Source organism: Salvelinus fontinalis, unplaced genomic scaffold, assembly GCF_029448725.1.
Source record: "Salvelinus fontinalis isolate EN_2023a unplaced genomic scaffold, ASM2944872v1 scaffold_0899, whole genome shotgun sequence".
Classification (NCBI taxonomy): Eukaryota; Metazoa; Chordata; class Actinopteri; order Salmoniformes; family Salmonidae; genus Salvelinus; species Salvelinus fontinalis.
Genome location: NW_026601108.1, coordinates 11,593 through 34,898, shown reverse-complemented (window position 1 = coordinate 34,898; position 23,306 = coordinate 11,593). Strand labels below are relative to the sequence as shown.

Sequence of the window (23,306 nt, the reverse complement as noted above, 5' to 3'; positions counted from 1 at the left end):
ATATATATATATATATATATATATATATATATATATATATATATATATATATATATATATATATATATATGTTGCAACTGGCTGAAGTGAAGAAGGCTTTTCGGGGCGAATCCTAACACATTTTCTCCCTGCACCAGACCCACACAGTCCGTCTCCCACCCTCTCACCCCAGTCCTAGCCCCTCTCCTACCTTCTCTCACCCCAGCCCCTCTCTCCTACCTTCTCTCTACCCCCAACTTCTCTTACCCCAGCCCTAGCCCCTCTCTCCTACCTTCTCTCTACCCCCAACTTCTCTTACCCCAGCCCTAGCACCTCTCCTACCTTCTCTCTTACCTCCAACTTCTCTCACCCCAGCCCCTCTCCTACCTTCTCGCTACCCCCAACTTCTCTCACCCCAGCCCTAATCTCCTACCTTCTCTCTACCCCCTTCTCACCCCAGCCCCTCTCCTACCTTCTCACCCCAGCCCCTCTACCCCCAACTTCTCAACCCAGCCCCTCTCTCCTACCTTCTCTCTCACCCCAGCCCTAGCCACTCTCCTACCTTCTCTCACCCCAGCCCCTCTCCTACCTTCTCTCTACCCCTCAACTTCTCTCACCCCAGCCCCTCTCCTACCTTCTCGCTACCCCCAACTTCTCTTACCCCAACCCTAGCCCCTCTCTCCTACCTTCTCTTACCCTAGCCCCTCTCCTACCTTCTCGCTACCCCCAACTTCTCTCACCCCAGCCCCTCCTACCTTCTCTCTACCCCCAACTTCTCTCACCCCAGCCCCTCTCCTACCCCCAACTTCTCTCACCAGCCCCTCTCTCCTACCTTCTCTCTACCCCCAACTTCTCTCACCCAGCCCTAGCCCCTCTCTCCTACCTTCTCTCTACCCAGCCCCTCTCATACCTTCTCTCTACCCAGCCCCTCTCTCCTACCTTCTCTCTACCCAGCCCCTCTCTCATACCTTCTCTCTACCCAGCCCCTCTCTCCTACCTTCTCTCACCCCAGTCCTAGTTTAAGCCATGCCACTGGTCCTCATATCCTGCATTTAACATTTAGGTTCTCCAACTCCTACACGTCTTCACAGGCTCAGTCCACAAGCATGTCATCAAGCCTGATCCAGAAACATGGCTCTGTTGGCCAGAAACAGTTTTCAACAGGCCAGAAACACTACTTTAAACAGAGCTGAATTTTGTACCAATGTACTAGACATCTATTAAACTACAACGATGACTTTTGACATAATGCAGAGGCTTAATCTGGACTATAAATCTCATAACGCTGGATACAGTCATCGCTCTCTGGCAGGACCCCTATGGACTGAGATGCTCCCTGGAACGGTGCATGTGGTTACGTGTGCATGTTTTTTGTTCTCTGCTTTCACAAAATAAAGTTCCCGTCCATTGATGATCCATATACTAATATGGATAGCTAGCTGCTGACTTCTGACAATGCTAGATAACCTTTTATTCTATGGGGTGTTTTCTCCAAAAATGTAAGTTCATATAAGAAAAAGGATACATATAATCAAGTCCATCTTTGATAAATAGTATTTATCACATTATTGTTATACACAAAGCAAGCACAGTAGTCCCACATGTCGACTGCAGTTACAACAAAATGTAAAAACATTTTAATTTTGGCAGTATTTCCTGTTTGCTATGGAAACAACCATTATCCTTTTTGCCCTAGAGGAGAAGCAAGCTTATTGGTCAGTGTCGAGGTACCCATGCTGCTCTCCTCTGAGAATAGACCATTCCCTTCCATTACAGCCTAGCTGGAGCGAGCCATCTCCTCCTCTTTAAGTCGACATGTGTTCTGGTTTGAACACCATTTCAGATCATTTCCAGTGGATGGGTGAACTGCACCTCAGAGCATCCTTGTAGACAGGCCAGTAGTACTGGGCTCCCGAGTGGGGCAGCGGTCTAAGGCACTACATCTCAGTGCAAGAGCCGTCACTACAGTCTCTGGTTCGAATCCAGAATGCATCACATATGTTTGTGATTGGGAGTCCCATAGGGCGGCGCACAATTGGCCTAGCGTCTTCCGGGTTTGGCCGCTGTAGGCCGTCATTGTAACTGACTTGCCTAGTTAAATAAAGGTTCAATAAAAATACTGTGTGTAGTACTTGTGTAAGCCTGACAGTGGATTCCTCTGATGCAAGTCAGCTGTTCCCTTGAAAATCTTGACGAACACCACTGGGTCATTGGCCTTGTTGCTGAACACTGCATGCGGATGGGTCACACGCTGCAGAGACTCACCGTCCACTGAAACCAGCTCATACCTCGCCTGGAGACACACACAAAGACAGGTTAGAGGTACAGACGCCAACACATGCTTACTGTGCAGTGACCTGGGCTCCCACTCAGCATCTACTGCTCTCCTTCATCCCAGTACATTCATTACCATATTCTCTCGCTCGCTCACACACACACGCTCAAGGTTTACCCTCAGCGGAAGGTTATGTTGAAAACACACACACACACACACACAATGCATTGTTTAATGCAGGAAGAGTTCTAGAACCCTGAGGAGAGGAACTTCCTGTGATGTCATCAGGGCTCGCTGAGGATGCACCTGGTTGACAACCCCAATGAAGGGTCACACACAATCACAAGGCAAGAGGTATGTGACATTACAAGGTCTCTTCTCGATTTCCCCCAAACCAGGGCCCTGTTGGAACTCTGAAAATACATCTCCCCTCATGAAACTAATGTTTGATAGCGTTGGTTAACCCAAAACATTGCTGCCTTCCCTTCCGTGACACCAGCACCAAAATACTTCAATCCATTTATCTATAAAGCAAAGTAATTTTGAATATTAGACAATCTCATTCATCCTCATAGGTAAACATTTATTTATCTTTTTGGGCCTTTCTCTCTCGCCCTGTCCCTGTCTAGCCAATAGGCATCATCCACATGTAAGTGTGTTTAACATTAGTTAGATGGGCATTGCTCCTAGTAGGTAGTGGATCACTGTCCAGACTCCAGGTCATATGTCTGGAGACAGCAACACCAGAACTCTAGGACAGGGTAAATAGTATAATCCTGGTGCTGTTGACTACACAGTGACCTTACTCAGCTAACAGCACAGATGAAAAGGAGCAACACAGAGAGACACAGAGAGAGAGACACAGAGAGAGAGACACAGAGAGAGAGACACAGAGAGACACAGAGAGAGACACAGAGAGACACAGAGAGAGACACAGAGAGAGACACAGAGAGAGACACACAGAGAGAGACACACAGAGAGAGACACACAGAGAGAGACACAGAGAGAGACACACAGAGAGAGACACACAGAGAGAGACACAGAGAGAGACACAGAGAGAGACACAGAGAGAGACACAGAGAGAGACACAGAGAGAGACACAGAGAGACACACAGAGAGAGACACACAGAGAGAGACACAGAGAGAGACACACAGAGACACAGAGAGACACACAGAGAGAGAGACACAGAGAGACACACAGAGAGAGACACAGAGAGAGACACAGAGAGAGACACACAGAGAGAGACACACAGAGAGAGACACACAGAGAGAGACACACAGAGAGAGACACACAGAGAGAGACACACAGAGAGAGACACACACACACCTGGTGGCTAGCTAAAAGGTAGGGTGTTTTCAGACAGGAACAGGGGGACAGGAAAGCCTGCTGTAGTTGTCTACTTGGTCTCTGTGTGGGAGACAGCCAGCAGACACACAAGATAAGGACCGGCTATCAGACTACGCCAGCGAGGTGTGAGGCTGAGTTTAGAAACTGGAGATGGGGGGGGGGGGGGGGGGGGGGGGTCAGAGTAGAGCAAACCAACCATGTCTCTGTTTCCCTCTCTCTCCCAACCATTTCTCTCCCTCCTTGTCCTTCCCATCCTTCTCAAAGGTCTCTGTCGCATGCGTATGTATGTGTGTGTGAAAGGGGGATTCTAAGGGGAAGTTCTTAGAAACTGAAAGGCTTAGCCGACACCAGATCCTCAGAGTGTATGACACTAATCGGACCTGGGAAGTGCTGTCTCACGCACGCACGCACGCACGCACGCACGCACGCACGCACGCACGCACGCACGCACGCACGCACGCACGCACGCACGCACGCACACACACGATATTGCTGCACTGTTGGAGCTAGAAACATAAGCATTTTGCTGCACCTGCGATAACATCTGCAAAACTCTACTGTACGTGACCTAGTATCTCTCAGGTTAGAGAGCCGTGACCTAGTATCTCTCAGGTTAGAGAGCCGTGACCTAGTATCTCTCAGGATAGAGAGCCGTGACCTAGTATCTCTCAGGTTAGAGAGCCGTGACCTAGTATCTCTCAGGTTAGAGAGCCGTGACCTAGTATCTCTCAGGTTAGAGAGCCGTGACCTAGTATCTCTCAGGTTAGAGAGCCGTGACCTAGTATCTCTCAGGTTAGAGAGCCGTGACCTAGTATCTCTCAGGTTAGAGAGCCGTGACCTAGTATCTCTCAGGTTAGAGAGCCGTGACCTAGTATCTCTCAGGTTAGAGAGCCGTGACCTAGTATCTCTCAGGTTAGAGAGCCGTGACCTAGTATCTCTCAGGTTAGAGAGCCGTGACCTAGTATCTCTCAGGTTAGAGAGCCGTGACCTAGTATCTCTCAGGTTAGAGAGCCGTGACCTAGTATCTCTCAGGTTAGAGAGCCGTGACCTAGTATCTCTCAGGTTAGAGAGCCGTGACCTAGTATCTCTCAGGTTAGAGAGCCGTGACCTAGTATCTCTCAGGTTAGAGAGCCGTGACCTAGTATCTCTCAGGTTAGAGAGCCGTGACCTAGTATCTCTCAGGTTAGAGAGCCGTGACCTAGTATCTCTCAGGTTAGAGAGCCGTGACCTAGTATCTCTCAGGTTAGAGAGCCGTGACCTAGTATCTCTCAGGTTAGAGAGCCGTGACCTAGTATCTCTCAGGTTAGAGAGCCGTGACCTAGTATCTCTCAGGTTAGAGAGCCGTGACCTAGTATCTCTCAGGTTAGAGAGCCGTGACCTAGTATCTCTCAGGTTACAGAGCCGTGACCTAGTATCTCTCAGGTTACAGAGCCGTGACCTAGTATCTCTCAGGTTACAGAGCCGTGACCTAGTATCTCTCAGGTTACAGAGCCGTGACCTAGTATCTCTCAGGTTACAGAGCCGTGACCTAGTATCTCTCAGGTTACAGAGCCGTGACCTAGTATCTCTCAGGTTACAGAGCCGTGACCTAGTATCTCTCAGGTTACAGAGCCGTGACCTAGTATCTCTCAGGTTACAGAGCCGTGACCTAGTATCTCTCAGGTTACAGAGCCGTGACCTAGTATCTCTCAGGTTACAGAGCCGTGACCTAGTATCTCTCAGGTTACAGAGCCGTGACCTAGTATCTCTCAGGTTACAGAGCCGTGACCTAGTATCTCTCAGGTTACAGAGCCGTGACCTAGTATCTCTCAGGTTACAGAGCCGTGACCTAGTATCTCTCAGGTTACAGAGCCGTGACCTAGTATCTCTCAGGTTACAGAGCCGTGACCTAGTATCTCTCAGGTTACAGAGCCGTGACCTAGTATCTCTCAGGTTACAGAGCCGTGACCTAGTATCTCTCAGGTTACAGAGCCGTGACCTAGTATCTCTCAGGTTACAGAGCCGTGACCTAGTATCTCTCAGGTTACAGAGCCGTGACCTAGTATCTCTCAGGTTACAGAGCCGTGACCTAGTATCTCTCAGGTTACAGAGCCGTGACCTAGTATCTCTCAGGTTACAGAGCCGTGACCTAGTATCTCTCAGGTTACAGAGCCGTGACCTAGTATCTCTCAGGTTAGAGAGCCGTGACCTAGTATCTCTCAGGTTAGAGAGCCGTGACCTAGTATCTCTCAGGTTAGAGAGCCGTGACCTAGTATCTCTCAGGTTAGAGAGCCGTGACCTAGTATCTCTCAGGTTACAGAGCCGTGACCTAGTATCTCTCAGGTTACAGAGCCGTGACCTAGTATCTCTCAGGTTACAGAGCCGTGACCTAGTATCTCTCAGGTTACAGAGCCGTGACCTAGTATCTCTCAGGTTACAGAGCCGTGACCTAGTATCTCTCAGGTTACAGAGCCGTGACCTAGTATCTCTCAGGTTACAGAGCCGTGACCTAGTATCTCTCAGGTTACAGAGCCGTGACCTAGTATCTCTCAGGTTACAGAGCCGTGACCTAGTATCTCTCAGGTTACAGAGCCGTGACCTAGTATCTCTCAGGTTACAGAGCCGTGACCTAGTATCTCTCAGGTTACAGAGCCGTGACCTAGTATCTCTCAGGTTACAGAGCCGTGACCTAGTATCTCTCAGGTTACAGAGCCGTGACCTAGTATCTCTCAGGTTACAGAGCCGTGACCTAGTATCTCTCAGGTTACAGAGCCGTGACCTAGTATCTCTCAGGTTACAGAGCCGTGACCTAGTATCTCTCAGGTTACAGAGCCGTGACCTAGTATCTCTCAGGTTACAGAGCCGTGACCTAGTATCTCTCAGGTTACAGAGCCGTGACCTAGTATCTCTCAGGTTACAGAGCCGTGACCTAGTATCTCTCAGGTTACAGAGCCGTGACCTAGTATCTCTCAGGTTACAGAGCCGTGACCTAGTATCTCTCAGGTTACAGAGCCGTGACCTAGTATCTCTCAGGTTACAGAGCCGTGACCTAGTATCTCTCAGGTTAGAGAGCCGTGACCTAGTATCTCTCAGGTTAGAGAGCCGTGACCTAGTATCTCTCAGGTTAGAGAGCCGTGACCTAGTATCTCTCAGGTTAGAGAGCCGTGACCTAGTATCTCTCAGGTTAGAGAGCCGTGACCTAGTATCTCTCAGGTTAGAGAGCCGTGACCTAGTATCTCTCAGGTTACAGAGCCGTGACCTAGTATCTCTCAGGTTACAGAGCCGTGACCTAGTATCTCTCAGGTTACAGAGCCGTGACCTAGTATCTCTCAGGTTACAGAGCCGTGACCTAGTATCTCTCAGGTTACAGAGCCGTGACCTAGTATCTCTCAGGTTACAGAGCCGTGACCTAGTATCTCTCAGGTTACAGAGCCGTGACCTAGTATCTCTCAGGTTACAGAGCCGTGACCTAGTATCTCTCAGGTTACAGAGCCGTGACCTAGTATCTCTCAGGTTACAGAGCCGTGACCTAGTATCTCTCAGGTTACAGAGCCGTGACCTAGTATCTCTCAGGTTACAGAGCCGTGACCTAGTATCTCTCAGGTTACAGAGCCGTGACCTAGTATCTCTCAGGTTACAGAGCCGTGACCTAGTATCTCTCAGGTTACAGAGCCGTGACCTAGTATCTCTCAGGTTACAGAGCCGTGACCTAGTATCTCTCAGGTTACAGAGCCGTGACCTAGTATCTCTCAGGTTAGAGAGCCGTGACCTAGTATCTCTCAGGTTAGAGAGCCGTGACCTAGTATCTCTCAGGTTAGAGAGCCGTGACCTAGTATCTCTCAGGTTAGAGAGCCGTGACCTAGTATCTCTCAGGTTAGAGAGCCGTGACCTAGTATCTCTCAGGTTAGAGAGCCGTGACCTAGTATCTCTCAGGTTAGAGAGCCGTGACCTAGTATCTCTCAGGTTAGAGAGCCGTGACCTAGTATCTCTCAGGTTAGAGAGCCGTGACCTAGTATCTCTCAGGTTAGAGAGCCGTGACCTAGTATCTCTCAGGTTAGAGAGCCGTGACCTAGTATCTCTCAGGTTAGAGAGCCGTGACCTAGTATCTCTCAGGTTAGAGAGCCGTGACCTAGTATCTCTCAGGTTAGAGAGCCGTGACCTAGTATCTCTCAGGTTACAGAGCCGTGACCTAGTATCTCTCAGGTTACAGAGCCGTGACCTAGTATCTCTCAGGTTACAGAGCCGTGACCTAGTATCTCTCAGGTTACAGAGCCGTGACCTAGTATCTCTCAGGTTACAGAGCCGTGACCTAGTATCTCTCAGGTTACAGAGCCGTGACCTAGTATCTCTCAGGTTACAGAGCCGTGACCTAGTATCTCTCAGGTTACAGAGCCGTGACCTAGTATCTCTCAGGTTACAGAGCCGTGACCTAGTATCTCTCAGGTTACAGAGCCGTGACCTAGTATCTCTCAGGTTACAGAGCCGTGACCTAGTATCTCTCAGGTTACAGAGCCGTGACCTAGTATCTCTCAGGTTACAGAGCCGTGACCTAGTATCTCTCAGGTTACAGAGCCGTGACCTAGTATCTCTCAGGTTAGAGAGCCGTGACCTAGTATCTCTCAGGTTAGAGAGCCGTGACCTAGTATCTCTCAGGTTAGAGAGCCGTGACCTAGTATCTCTCAGGTTAGAGAGCCGTGACCTAGTATCTCTCAGGTTAGAGAGCCGTGACCTAGTATCTCTCAGGTTAGAGAGCCGTGACCTAGTATCTCTCAGGTTAGAGAGCCGTGACCTAGTATCTCTCAGGTTAGAGAGCCGTGACCTAGTATCTCTCAGGTTAGAGAGCCGTGACCTAGTATCTCTCAGGTTAGAGAGCCGTGACCTAGTATCTCTCAGGTTAGAGAGCCGTGACCTAGTATCTCTCAGGTTAGAGAGCCGTGACCTAGTATCTCTCAGGTTAGAGAGCCGTGACCTAGTATCTCTCAGGTTAGAGAGCCGTGACCTAGTATGTCTCAGGTTAGAGAGCCGTGACCTAGTATGTCTCAGGTTACAGAGCCGTGACCTAGTATCTCTCAGGTTACAGAGCCGTGACCTAGTATCTCTCAGGTTACAGAGCCGTGACCTAGTATCTCTCAGGTTACAGAGCCGTGACCTAGTATCTCTCAGGTTACAGAGCCGTGACCTAGTATCTCTCAGGTTACAGAGCCGTGACCTAGTATCTCTCAGGTTACAGAGCCGTGACCTAGTATCTCTCAGGTTACAGAGCCGTGACCTAGTATCTCTCAGGTTACAGAGCCGTGACCTAGTATCTCTCAGGTTACAGAGCCGTGACCTAGTATCTCTCAGGTTACAGAGCCGTGACCTAGTATCTCTCAGGTTACAGAGCCGTGACCTAGTATCTCTCAGGTTACAGAGCCGTGACCTAGTATCTCTCAGGTTACAGAGCCGTGACCTAGTATCTCTCAGGTTACAGAGCCGTGACCTAGTATCTCTCAGGTTACAGAGCCGTGACCTAGTATCTCTCAGGTTACAGAGCCGTGACCTAGTATCTCTCAGGTTACAGAGCCGTGACCTAGTATCTCTCAGGTTACAGAGCCGTGACCTAGTATCTCTCAGGTTACAGAGCCGTGACCTAGTATCTCTCAGGTTACAGAGCCGTGACCTAGTATCTCTCAGGTTACAGAGCCGTGACCTAGTATCTCTCAGGTTACAGAGCCGTGACCTAGTATCTCTCAGGTTACAGAGCCGTGACCTAGTATCTCTCAGGTTACAGAGCCGTGACCTAGTATCTCTCAGGTTACAGAGCCGTGACCTAGTATCTCTCAGGTTACAGAGCCGTGACCTAGTATCTCTCAGGTTACAGAGCCGTGACCTAGTATCTCTCAGGTTACAGAGCCGTGACCTAGTATCTCTCAGGTTACAGAGCCGTGACCTAGTATCTCTCAGGTTACAGAGCCGTGACCTAGTATCTCTCAGGTTACAGAGCCGTGACCTAGTATCTCTCAGGTTACAGAGCCGTGACCTAGTATCTCTCAGGTTACAGAGCCGTGACCTAGTATCTCTCAGGTTACAGAGCCGTGACCTAGTATCTCTCAGGTTACAGAGCCGTGACCTAGTATCTCTCAGGTTACAGAGCCGTGACCTAGTATCTCTCAGGTTACAGAGCCGTGACCTAGTATCTCTCAGGTTACAGAGCTGTGACCTAGTATCTCTCAGGTTACAGAGCTGTGACCTAGTATCTCTCAGGTTACAGAGCTGTGACCTAGTATCTCTCAGGTTACAGAGCTGTGACCTAGTATCTCTCAGGTTACAGAGCTGTGACCTAGTATCTCTCAGGTTACAGAGCTGTGACCTAGTATCTCTCAGGTTACAGAGCTGTGACCTAGTATCTCTCAGGTTACAGAGCTGTGACCTAGTATCTCTTAGGTTACAGAGCTGTGACCTAGTATCTCTTAGGTTACAGAGCTGTGACCTAGTATCTCTTAGGTTACAGAGCTGTGACCTAGTATATCTTAGGTTACAGAGCTACAGTATGTCTCTCAGACATCACCCCCCTTTCACCTCACTGTAACCTCTGACCTGATCCCCCTGCTTCATTCAGGATCTTTCTTTCCGGTAATACACTCTGGCTAAGATATTATAGGGTGTCCAATCAAAAACATTTTGACCAATGTGTAAAATAATATGTTAATTGTGTAGATACTCCTCTAAGAAACCCCATGGTCTCCATCATAATCCGTTGAAAAGTTATTGGTGTTTTTACCCTTGTAGGATGGTCAAAATTAGAGTGACTAAATCAATGGAGGCCAGAGAACAGTGGTCATAAATCAGGAGAAAAGCATTGTCAGCCAGGCTGGATGCTGTGAGAGAATTAAGGCTAACTCATTTTTCTTCTCAAATCCGGAGGACATAAAACAATATAGAGGTAAGATCGATATCAATGTTGAGACATGACATTTTGTATTTTCATATTTAATTCTATGCTTTTCATTTTAATATGAACAAAAACAGGCGTATCTCTGTGAAATGTCAACGGAGCACTGAGCGTACCCACCACAAGCTTTTTATTTTCAAAGCCTTTTACATTTATTTCAGCTCGTGTCATGCTAATTTAGCTATTTGCGACCCACGGAAACAACTTGGAAGACGTGAAATCCGATGAGGCTGCACCACTATGTCAACAGAGCTCAGTGCTTTTTATCAGATGTATTAGGTTATGAAATATGACCTCTAGGATATAATATTAATGATGTCAGAGAACGACCCCACTGAGCGATTCAGAACATGAAGAATCATATTTGTCTTGGTCAAATGTATTTTATAACGAAAGAAAGTGAAAAGTCCTCACCAAAGCGTGTTTTCACCCACTCTGGTTAGAGTGGGTGAGTGGAGTGGACACCCTACATATCATTCAGGAGACGCACACTCACACACTCAGCTATTGTACACTATTCTCCTCACAGAGCTGTGAGCAAGGTGACTTCCTCATGTTTTGGTCAGCTGGCGCCCATCCGAACTCGGCGAGGTGAACCGAACGATTATACTCAAATACTCCCTTGAAAGACAGTACTATGTTCAGACACCGTTGTCAATATACACTTCCTCAAAATAGTCAAAATGTATGTAATTAAGGAATTCATTTTGCCGTTTTTGCCGAGGATATCTTCGTCACTCAACTTTACATCAAACTAAGATGTTTGGTGCAGTATTTCTCCAGTGAAAAAATTTGCATGAAAACGAGTCGGCTATCATTGAATGACAAACACTTAATTGATCAATCCCTACTGTTGACCAATAACCAACGACGGGGCAAAGACTTCGGCACTGAACTTAGTCTTGCCTCGAGAAGGGAAAAAAAAGTGTGCACGAACAGCTGAAAAAACCCTTTGATGAACAAAAACATCACAAAACATTATTATGCATTATAAATACAAAAGTATGTGGACACTGATTTTTCTGCCACAACTGTTGCTTCGAGCACAAAGCATTGCAATCTCCATAGACAAACATTTGTAGTAGAATCGTCTGTTCTCGGTTGCAACACTCACTAGTTCCAAACGGCCTCTGGAAGCAGCGTCACCATAAGAGCTGTTTGTCGGGAGCATCATGAAATGGCCGAGCAGCCGCTTACAAGCCTAAGATCACCATGCGCAATCCCAAGCATCGGCTGGAGTGGTGTAAAGCTCGCCGCCATTGGACTCTGGAGCAGTGGAAACGCATTCTCTGGAGTGATGAATCAAACGTCACTATCTGGAAGTCCGACTGACGAATCTGGGTTTGGCGGATGCCAAGAGAACGCTACCTGCCCCAATACATAGCATCAACTGTAAAGTTTGGTGGAGAAGGAATAATGGTCTGGGGCTGTTTTTCATGGTCTGGGCCCCGTATTTCAAGTGAAGGAAAACGTTAAAGCTACAGCATACAATGACATTCTAGATGATTCTGTGCTTCCAACTTTGTGGCAACAGTTTGGTGAAGGCTCTTTCCTGTTTCAGCATGACAACGCCCCTGTGCACAAAGCGAGGTCCATACAGAAATAGTTTGTTGAGATCGGTGTGGAAGAACTTGACTGGCCTGCACAGGGCCCTGACTTCAACCCCATGAACACCTTTGGGATGAATTGGAACGCCGACTGCGAGCATTAGTGCCCAACCTCACGAATGCTCGTGGCTGAATGGAAGCAAGTTATTGAACAACCCCGAGCGGCACAGCGGTCTAAGGCACTACATATAAGTGCCTGAGGCGTCACAACAGACCCTGGTTCGATTCCAGGCTGTATCACAACCGGCCGTGATTGGGAGTCCCATAGGGCGGCGCACAATTGGCCCAGCGTCGTCTGGGTTAGGGTTTGGCCAGGGTAGGCCGTCATTGTAAATATGACTTGCCTAGTTAAATAAAAGGTAAAAAATATTTAAATAAAGTACCCGCAGCAGTGTTCCAACACCAAGTGGAAATTCTTCCCAGAAGAGTAGAGGCTGCTATAGCAGCAAAGGGGGGGACCAACTCCATATTAATGCCCATGATTTTGGAATGAGATGTTTGACGAGCTGGTGTCCACGTAATTTTGGTCATGTAGTGTATACGCAAACTGTTCTGGATGGGAAGCATGCGGGTGTCTTAAAATAGTTTCCTCTCTCCACCACTTCGCTCTCATTCTACCACTCATAAGACTGTCAGTCAGACAAAAGCCTGACACACCAACACAGGCACACACACTAGCAAAGCCTTTTCATTCAGGTATTGTAGACTCAGAGTTCTGAGCCCAGGCCAAACTTGAGTGTTGTTTACAAACGTCACAGACCAATACATATCGCTAAACACATCACCTTGTATTATATGGCTCAGCTTGGATTAAAGCATGAGCTGCCGGAATATTACAGTGATCTCCTAAAGAAGCTTATCATCAGAGCGTCACTGGTAGAGGCAGCTCCTCCTGGAAACATCATCTCATTCTCCATCCCACCTGAGATACTGATACCTGTAGAGACACGGAATATCTCCACAGAGTGCCAGTGTAGGTGTAGGCTTTTGCCAATCAACTAAAAATCATAGTCTTTAGTACAAGACTAAGTTGAATCAGTTGTGTTACTGCTTTGGCAAGATTGAAATCCTGCATCTACAGGGGAAGATGACCAACTGTTGCTGTAGACTAAAGAGACACAGTAAATAGCCTTACTAAGGGTATTTTTCAGACTGGGCCATTAATAACAATAAGCAGGTGATGCACTGACCTCTACTGGTGGGGCCGGGTACTAGGCTACTGATTAGTGGGCGGCTGACTGATGGGCATACTCACCCAGAGACTGTTTCGTCTTAAAGATGGTCAACGTGGCGATCTCATGTCCTGAACTGGTACAGGTGGTATGTTTCCATGGTGACCATTCTGCGACTGTCCTGGCGAATATCTGTTCACTTGTTTCCCCTTCCCTGTCTGTCCCAGTCCCCCCTCTCCCTCCCTGTCGAGAGGGTTCAGTCCTGCGGAGGGGGCTCAGGGGGAGGGGTTGAGTGTTCCTACCTCCCCTCTCAGCACTGCACTCCCATTGGTCCATTTTGCCCCTCCCGCTGTGTCCATTCCTCACAGGCGACCACCCCCGCTCTGGAGTGGTATCTTCCGACAGCAATGAGGTCTAATCATAGAGCCGGGGCGTACCATTCTCACTACGTGGGGAGTAGATCGGTTGGCGTTGGCGTAGGGTGGTGTGTGGGGACTTGGCGAGGAGCCATTTGAGCGGTGAGGGGATCATGAGCGGAAGGTGTGGTGTTTGTTGCAGGAGACCTAAGAGAGGCCAGACAGACGGTCTATCTTAAAGTCCTGGGCTGGCTGAAGCTGGAAACCACCATGGTAGTCTGGAGAGAAGATATACATGACATCATACATATTAGCAGACACACGCAAAGACAGACACAGACTCAGTCCTTTAACCCCAGTAGACCAACAGTATTGTACTATAGTTTTACACCCTCCCAGCCCTGGTCAACCCTCTGTGTTTGACAGTGACATTGCGTGGGAGTTCTCTTGTGTCAGTCAACACAAAATGGAGTCCATTCACCCCAGGAACCATCAGCAACTCTCTATCGGAAGCCATCACACCCACCTACTCAGTAACATGAGTAATAGTAGGCAATTAAGGTCACAGTTATAAAAACTTAGAACACTGAAGACACCATTCTACTGACTCTGAAAAACACCAAAAGAAGAACTACCTGTACACAGCCAATCTGTAAATAGCACACCCGACTACCTCCTCTCCATGTTATTACTTACCCTCTTGCACCCCAGTATCTCTACTTGCACATCATCATCTGCACATCTATCACTCCAGTATTAACGCTAAATTGTAAATATTTTCGCCTGTAGGGCCTATTTATTGCCTACCTCCCTACTCTTCTACATTTGCACACACTGTACATAGATTTTTCAATTTCTTTTATTTTGTGTTATTGACTGTACTTTTGTCTATGTTTAACTCTCGCACTGCTTTGCTTTATCTTCGCCAGGTCGCAGTGGTAAATGAGAACGTGTTCTCAACTGGCCTACCTGGTTAAATTAAAGGTTAAATAAAATATATATATATTTTTTAAGCTGCCAGTTGATTCTCTGACTATAACACCCCTTCAGGGCTTTGAGGTAGGCTACTCACTTCTGAAGAGTTCTGTCAAACATGGCAGAAAGGACGGAAAGCCCATTCTGCTTTTGGGGCGCATGCTCAGCCGGTTGACACAGAGACGCAGCACCTGGGAAGAAATGTGTATTCAGTTACCAGAACAGGGCAGGATCCAGCAAACACTACTAACCCTTACACTTAGATATGCAAAGAATATGGCTAAAATGCTGAAAGTCCATCAGAAGGCATGCTGGAGCTATTACCATATGGCCTTAACATATCAAATACTTTCTAATCCTAGGGGTTGGGGGATAGTGGTCGCTTCAAGGGAGGGCCTAAGTGATTACAAAATACATTCAAGAGTGGAAATTAAGAAATATACATTTACAACACTACATGATAACACAAGATGATAACTGAAATAGCAAAAGTCTTGAATAAGCTAATTAACAGTTAACATTTCATTAACAAAAATGCAGCATAAAGGCTACATACCCTTTGTTCCAAAGACACTCCAAAGTATGCCAGAAAGAAACTCCTTTTAGGCAGTCCACAAATGGGAGAAGTATGAAGACTCTCAAAAACGTGTGTTAATCCTCCCAAGAGGAAAAAAATAAAATAAATCAGCCTCCAAAAATGGCTGAAACTAACATCTGCTCAGAAAAATGTATATCACAAAAACATCCACGAACCTGTAAGCACTTGGATAAGTGTCTAAATGACAAAAAAAGTAGATATTTATTCATTAAAATATAAACAAAGACAATCCACTCATTTGTCTAAAAAAGGTGACAAAAAGTCCAACAAAGAAAATGCCAAGTAGACATTAAAAAAAAGCTGCTGTACATTCTTAGTGTTTCCATGGTGTTTCAAAACAATGCGGTAGCGATGTCTCAAGGATCCCGGATAGACCGGTTTGCAAGTTTTAAAGTTTGAATGGCAAGCAGTAGAAAAAGCTGCAATGTGCATCTCAGTCACACATTTACTTGCATACCTTGTAATGCCACAGGTGTCAGAGGAACACCTGAGAATGTCAATGAAAGTGTCCTTAAAAATAAAAATACTTTCACTTCATAGTTGACCTTAGAATAGAAAAGTATGGGTAACTGCAAAGCAAGTCTTGATGCAGTGTCTTTCTTAATCTTTCCTCAATTTTTTTTTTTTATGAAATAGAAATAGCCCACTGATAAGTACCTCCAAAAATGGCTGAAAAACAAACTTGCAAAAAGAAAAAGATTATCCATAGGATTTTTTTACCAATGCCTAGGGCTACTCTTATTTAGAAAAAATATCCTTGTTCACCTTATTTACATCAAAAAAGATCAGGAGGTTCATCTACAGAGGCTTTGAAAGGTAGAAAAGTTAGGCTAGTCAATGAACATGTCGTTTAATGGGGAAGAAAAAATACGTCTAGAAATAAATCAGTCTTCACAGCAAGAACAAAAGTGAACCAACAGGAGGCCAAGGGAATCTGCAAAATCCACTATTTAAAGATTTAACCGTTAACACAAATCCCATACACAAAAGTATGTGGACACCTCTGACTATATTCTTATAGAATTTTCACAAATGCCTTACTATACTTCATTCTCAAACATTCAATGAATTTATAAAAACGACCATATCTAAAAGTGATCACGTGTCTGAAAACGGTAAAAATATATATATATAATCTTCCTGGGATGTATATGAACAGATCTAAGATTACATATTGCTAAAACGCTGTCAGTTCCACTTTAAGATCAAAAATGTATTCTAGGCTATCATAGAGAGAAGACGCATATCCTTTAGCCTTTTTACATCCTATTAGTAAATATTTACACCATTACCAGTAACTGAAATGTAAGTTTTGTTTTTTGCAGGTTTGGATGCAATTACGAGGTCCAGGCCTATTTCCTTGCAGCGTGGGTAGCACTTTTGAACGCAGATTGCTAAGGACATTGTTTAATTTAATAAATGTTACAATATGGCTGTAACGTAACAAAATGTGGAAAAAGTCAAGGGGTCTGAAAACTTTCCGAAGGCACTATGCAAATAGGTTTTTGCCCACGTAAGGGAGTATTGTCCTGCTTTCATTGTCTTTGGATCAGGAAGTTCAAACACTTCTGTTAACCACCCAGGTTTTCTTCTCTTGTAATGCATCTTGCTTCTAGCCATTTTTAAAGTCATATCATTACTCATTTTGCAAAAGAAGATCAAAGTTGTATTAACCCTCCAGCATGACAATGCCACCAGCCATACTGCTCATTCTGTGCGTGATTTCCTGCAAGACATGAATGTCAGTGTTCTGCCATGGCCAGCAAAGAGCCCGGATCTCAATCCCATTGAGCACGTCTGGGAACTGTTGGATCGGAGGATAAGGGTTAGGGCCAATCCCCTCAGAAATGTCTGGAAACTTGCAGGTGCCTTGGTGGAAGAGTGGGGTATATCGCACAGCAAGAACTGGTAAATCTGGTGCAGTCCATGAGGAGATTTACTGCAGTACTTAATGCAGCTGGTGGCCACACCAGATACTGACTGTTACTTTTGATTTTGACCCCCCTTGTTCAGGGACACATTATTCCATTACGGTTAGTCAGATGTCTGTGGAACTTGTTCAGTTTATGTCTCAGTTGTTGAATCTTATGTTCATACATATATTTACACGTTAAGTTTGCTGAAAATAAATGCAGTTGACAGTGAGAGGACATTTCTTTTTCTGCTGAGTTTATATTCATCCTCTACAGTTTTGACATTGTAGACTTCAGAGGGAAAGTTCAAATGATTCACAATTAGCTGGAAGAGGAGGACTAGTAGGTAGTTCCACATTGCAGCCGATTTCTGTAGCAGATGAGGATAGAACAAAAGGTATGGCAGTACCATGTTTTGGGAGATTGTTGGCCTGATCTTGTCGTTCAGTTGGTGTTTGGCTAAATATCTGAAGTTGGGTTGACTTGACTTTCAAAAGAACCCTTTTCTGCAATGCGTAGTGACAATTCTGGGAGGTTGAATACATTTCCTGTCAGAATATCAATTGGCGTTGAGCCATGCCATGAACAATCTTTGATTAAATGCTCTTCGTGGCGATAGTGTTTGCCATGATTAGGATATACCAGTCTTGCATCTTGTTCCATGGTTTTCCGTGAGATTTCTTTGATATTCCTTTAGGTAAATCATCTGAAAGCACTGTTTTTTTTTGTTGTTGCACGGCTTTAAATAAACATTAGGTATTATGAACACTTCTTTCGACATTTGACCCTTTCCCAAGAGCTCAGGTTTGTGTTTTCGAACCGTCACTTTACTCTAAATCCATAATTGAGCTTGATAACGTCTCTGATTTTGCAAACTACGATCAAAATTGTATTCTAGAATATCAGAGAGCAAACAAAATATCCACCCATCTTTTCCAATCTTACCTCAACGATTCTTACGCAAGTATGTATGAACCTCGATAACGACACTGTTAGTCAGTAAATTCAATTCCAGTTTCGTTTTTGCAGGTTAGGATGCAACATCAATGTCCAGACCTATTTCATGAGAGATCGGGTAGCACTCTTACACCCATTTGTGTGTTAAACTTCACATATCTAAGTTGGTAACATTTCGCTTCGATTCATCAGCACAAAGTGCAAGGTCAATCTTATCAGAGATGCTCTCTAGCTTGACCCAATGAGGTTCTACTTGTCTGACTTCCAGCAAATCGCCTCCCTTCGACACCCTGGCTATTAACATGTCCATTTCTTTTTTTTTTCATCATTAAAGCCAACCTCCTCCTTTTTGTTACTTCTTTCAGTCTTTGGTATTTCGGCTCAAGTGTTACTGTAGTGGCCTTCTGGTGATTGGAAAACTCTGCAGAATTCTTTTGTTTGCAATGTTTTTTCATGAAAGTATCCTTGTAAAATTCACATCTCTTTCGACCTTGTAAATGTGTCTTTCTCATCCAAACCATTCCTAACCCATCCATAATCTCTTGAGCCAGCTCAGTTTTCCCACTTTGTAAATCCAGATCAAAATTTTGGTCTAGAACATCACAGACAATCTGCCTGTAATTTCCACACACTTCTGAAGCAAAATCAGCCACTTCAAACATTACATCTCTGGTCAATAGATGCAAGTCAAGTTTCTCCTTTTTCACACATTTAAATTTCACATCCAGGTCAAGTCCTTTTTCCTTACAGAGAGGGTAGAGGTACTCCAATGATTCTTCTAATGTAGGCATCATTAAGGATTCCTTCATTGTTATGTCTGTCTGAGTGAAGACGCTTTCTGTCTGGACATGTTGAGGATAGATCACAGCTAGATCAGCCTCATCCTTTGTGCATATTTCATGAGGTCCATTTTCAGGACCAAAGAGTGCGGTCTCATCCGCACACCGTGTTAAAACTGTCTCAGTAAAGAGGCTTTCAGTCTTCACATGCGGAGGAGATATCAGGTCCACAACAGGCTCCTCCTTTATGCAGATGTCAAAGGGTGTACGATTTTCTGAGACGCTGTCATGCAAATTGGACCTTGCCCATGTAAGAGAGAGGTTACTTGCTTTCATTGTCTTTGGATCAGGAAGTTCAAACACTTCTGCTAACCACCCAGGTTGTATCTTCTTGTAATTCTTTTTCATGTCTTTTAGTTTTGCCATAGTCCGGGCAGAAAAAGTATATTGTACTTCATTACAAACACCAAGATCAAAGTTGTATTCTAGAATATCATAGATAACACGCTGTTCAGCGCTTTTAATCGCTTTAGCATATTCAGCCACCTCAACCATTACACCATTTGTCAGTAAATGACGATCAAGTTTCTGTTTCACTCCAGATCCAACATTGAAATCTACACCAATTTCCTTGCACTTCGTGTATGGAGCTTTCCAATACTTTCCACAATCTCTTGGGTTATGTTTTGAGTAACTGACACGCCGCTGCCGTATATATTTATCCTCTACCGCTTTTTGGCATTGCAGTCTTCGTCTTCCATCGCCATTGTAGTCTTCGTCTTCATCAGAAGGAAAGTTGAATGGTTCACAATAATCTGAAAGAATAGGCCTCGGTCTAGTAGATACAGCTAAATTACATCCGCTTTCTGTAGCAGGTGAGGTTAGCACAGAAGGAACGGCAGTACTATATCTTGCTAGATGAACATTTTCAGCAGGCAATGGCAATTCAATATTGGTCTGGGTTTGGTTTATGCTAAACACCTGTGAAGTTGGGTTGATTTGAGCTTCAAAATAACCACAGTGAGTGAATGCAGGTTTGGATGCAACATCAAGGCCCAGAACTATTTCATGACAGAGTGGGTAGCAGTCTTTCACCAGTTCTTTGGTGTTAAACGTCACATTTGAATGGTCTAAGTTGGTAACATTTTGCTTCGTTTCATCAGCACAAAGTGCAAGGTCAATCTTATCAGAGATGCTCTCTAGCTTGACCCAATGAGGTTCTACTTGTCTGACTTCCAGCAAATCGCCTCCCTTCGACACCCTGGCTAATAACATGTCCATTTCTTTTTTTTTTCTCATTAAATCCAACCTCCTCCTTTTTGTTACTTCTTTCCGTCTTCGGTATTTCAGCTCAAGTGATGATGTAGTGAAATTCTGGTTACTGCAAATCTCTGCAGGATTCTTTCGTTTGCGACATTTTTTCATGAAAGTATCCTTGTAAAATTCACATCTCTTTTGACCATGTAAATGTGTCTTTCTCTGCCTAACTGCTGCTAACGCAACCATAATCTCTTGAGCCAGCTCAGTTTTCCCACGTTGTAAATCCAGATCAAAATTTTGGTCTAGAACATCACAGACAATCTGCCTGTAATTTCCACACACGTCTGAAGCAAAATCAGCCACTTCAAACATTACATCTCTGGTCAATAGATGCAAGTCAAGTTTCTCCTTTTTCACACATTTAGATTTCACATCCAGGTCAAGTCCTTTTTCCTTACAGAGAGGGTAGAGGTACTCCAATGCTTCTTCTAATGTGGGCATCATTAAGGATTCCTCCATTTTTATGTCTGTCTGAGTGAAGACGCTTTCTGTCTGGACATGTTGAGGATAGATCACAGCCAGATCAGCCTCATCCTTTGTGCATATTTCATGAGGTCCATTTTCAGGACCAAAGAGTGCGGTCTCATCCGCACACCGTGTTAAAACTGTCTCAGTAAAGAGGCTTTCAGTCTTCACATGCGGAGGAGATATCAGGTCCACAACAGGCTCCTCCTTTATACAGATGTCAAAGGGTGTTAGATTTTTTGAGACGCTGTTATGCAAAAAGGACCTTGCCCATTGACGAGAGAGGTTACTTGCTTTCATTGTCTTTGGATCAGGAAGTTCAAACACTTCTGCTAACCATCCAGGTTGTGTCCTCTTGTAATTCTTTTTCATCATTTCTTTTAGTTTTAACATAATCCGGCTGCAAAAATCAAATTGTAATTCACTACCAACACCAAGATCAAAGTTGTATTCTAGAATATCATAGATAACATGCCGGTGAGCTCTTTTAATCTCTTTAGCATATTCAGACACCTCAGCCATTACACCATTTGTCAGTAAATGACGATCAAGTTTCTGTTTCGCTCCAGATCCAACATTGAAAACTACACCCATTTCCTTGCACTTCTTGTATGGAGCTTTCGAAAACTTTCCAAAATGTCTTGGGATTTTTCTTGAGTAACTGACACGACACTGCCGTATATACTCATCCTCTACTGTTTTTTGGCATTGAAGTCTTCGTCTTCCATCGCCATTGTAGTCTTCGTCTTCATCAGAAGGAAAGTTGAATGGCTCACAGTAATCAGAAAGAATAGGCCTCGATCTAGTAGATACAGCTAAATTACATCCGCTTTCTGTAGCAGGCGAGGTTAGCACAGAAGTAATGTCAGTACTATATCTTGCTAGATGAACATTTTCAGCAGGCAATGGCAATTCAATATTGGTCTGGGTTTGGTTTATGCTAAACACCTGTGAAGATGGGTTGATTTGAGCTTCAAATGAACCACATAGGGTGAATGCATTTGCTATGGGAATATCACTGGACGGTGATCCATGCCATGACTCCTCTTTGAGAAAATGCCCTTCAGATGTACTAACGGGATCTTGGGCATTACAGAAATAAACCATTTTGACAGCGTTATTCTCCCCATCACTTGTGCATGTCTTTTCAGGGAAAAGACGTAAAATCTGCCCTTGACTTGTTGTTTGGGAACTGATGGAAGGTACATGTGAATGCTCTTTTGGTAAACCCACATAGGAACATGAAGACCATGGGACAGTTGGGGATATTCCCATGTCATTCTCCTCAAGCTTTACATCAATCTCAGAAGGAAAATAACTGTCTGATAAATTGTTGGTAGTTTGGATCACTGTATAGTCATGTTCATATGTTGAATTGGTTTTGGTTTCCAGATAACTTGTTTCTGTGTTTCCTGACACTGGAGAATGTGGGTAATCTATGCAGGCATTAATTGAATCAGACCAAATGGTTACTTGGGATCTCTCTGCTTCATCGTCCTCCATCTTAACATCCATTTTGCACCAATAAACTACAAAAACAAACTCGTCAAAAAGCCCTGATGACAATCTCTAAACTGAGAACAGTCGATTGTTAGATATGACAGAACAACTTATTAAAAAAAAGTAATGTCAACATCACTTTACGGTACAACCAGTCACCAGCAGCAATTGGTCATTTATTTAATATTGATAAATACTGTAAATTCTTTTTCAGACCCACCCGGGAATCAGACTCGCTGTCAGACTGCTAAAAATATATAATTCACCAATTTGCGACTACCCGTGTCTTTCCAATACATACATGGGCTATAAAAATTACCATACAACTGATCTGACCAAGCTAGCCAGTCAACTTCCTAGCTAGCTAGCTGCTAGCCAGCCAACTTCCTAGTTTGCTAGCTAGCCAGCCAACTTCCTAGCTAGCTAACGAGCTAGCTAGTTAGCTAAATGGCAACAAACGCCTAAATCGTATTTGGCGATGTATCTAACATTAGCTATTTAGATTTAACTTTTTATTGTATTTTGCTAACTAGGTTAATGCGGTTAGCAACTGCTAACCAATCGTTAGCAAGCTAGCTAGTTGTCCGTAACATAACTAGTTAGCGTTAAGTTTGCTACTAGGCTACCTACCTAAGATAACGTACCGTTACCTTTACTGGTGGTGGACTACAGCAAATCCCTTGGCCTGCATTGTGTTTAAAGAAAATCGAGACACAAAAAGTTAACTTCACATTTCTTTTAAAACCGCCTGCTAGCTAGCAGCAGCATGCGTCGGAGTGGAATTTTTAAGTAGCACTTTAAGTCCCTCGTCAGGTGGTTGTGGCTAGTTGGTGTACAGCTACAGACGAACGTGACGTTATTCTCCCACCGTGCAATTCGGTTTTGACTAATTTATACGTAGTCACAGATGATCCGTTATATTGACCAGAGACTATAGTGACTAATAACCGAAAGGTTGCAAGATAGAATCCCCAAGCTGACAAGTTAAAAATCTGTCGTTCTTTTCCTGAACAAGGCAGTTAACCCACTGTTCCTAGGCTGTCATTGTAAGTAAATAAATAAACATTCTTAACTGACTTGCCTAGTTAAATATATATATTTTTTAAATAAATAAGGCTGCAGTATGGTGATCACCACTGACCCAGATATGCC

General features: G+C 44.8%; 1 protein-coding gene across 3 annotated transcripts; it reads right to left on the bottom strand.

The window, feature by feature from the left end:
• Positions 1-1,515: 1,515 nt before the first annotated feature.
• Positions 1,516-23,002, bottom strand: LOC129847627 (uncharacterized). Of its 3 annotated transcripts, none has more exons than XM_055915381.1 (5): positions 15,179-23,002; positions 14,720-14,813; positions 13,310-13,925; positions 12,905-13,056; positions 1,516-2,272 (listed from the first exon to the last, which is right to left on the bottom strand). In XM_055915381.1, exon 1 carries the CDS (start codon positions 22,167-22,169, stop codon positions 18,306-18,308), a length of 3,864 nt encoding a protein of 1,287 aa, XP_055771356.1. In that variant the 5' UTR covers positions 22,170-23,002; the 3' UTR covers positions 1,516-2,272; positions 12,905-13,056; positions 13,310-13,925; positions 14,720-14,813; positions 15,179-18,305. The 3 variants fall into 3 exon arrangements, with proteins under 3 accessions (XP_055771356.1, XP_055771354.1, XP_055771355.1); XM_055915379.1 differs by having other exon boundaries at positions 13,375-13,925; XM_055915380.1 differs by lacking the exon at positions 12,905-13,056 and having other exon boundaries at positions 13,375-13,925.
• Positions 23,003-23,306: the final 304 nt, after the last annotated feature.

Excerpts from the sequence above, each read along its gene's own strand:
- LOC129847627 (XM_055915381.1), bottom strand. The coding sequence starts at position 22,169 with ATGGATGTTAAGATGGAGGACGATGAAGCAGAGAGATCCCAAGTAACC.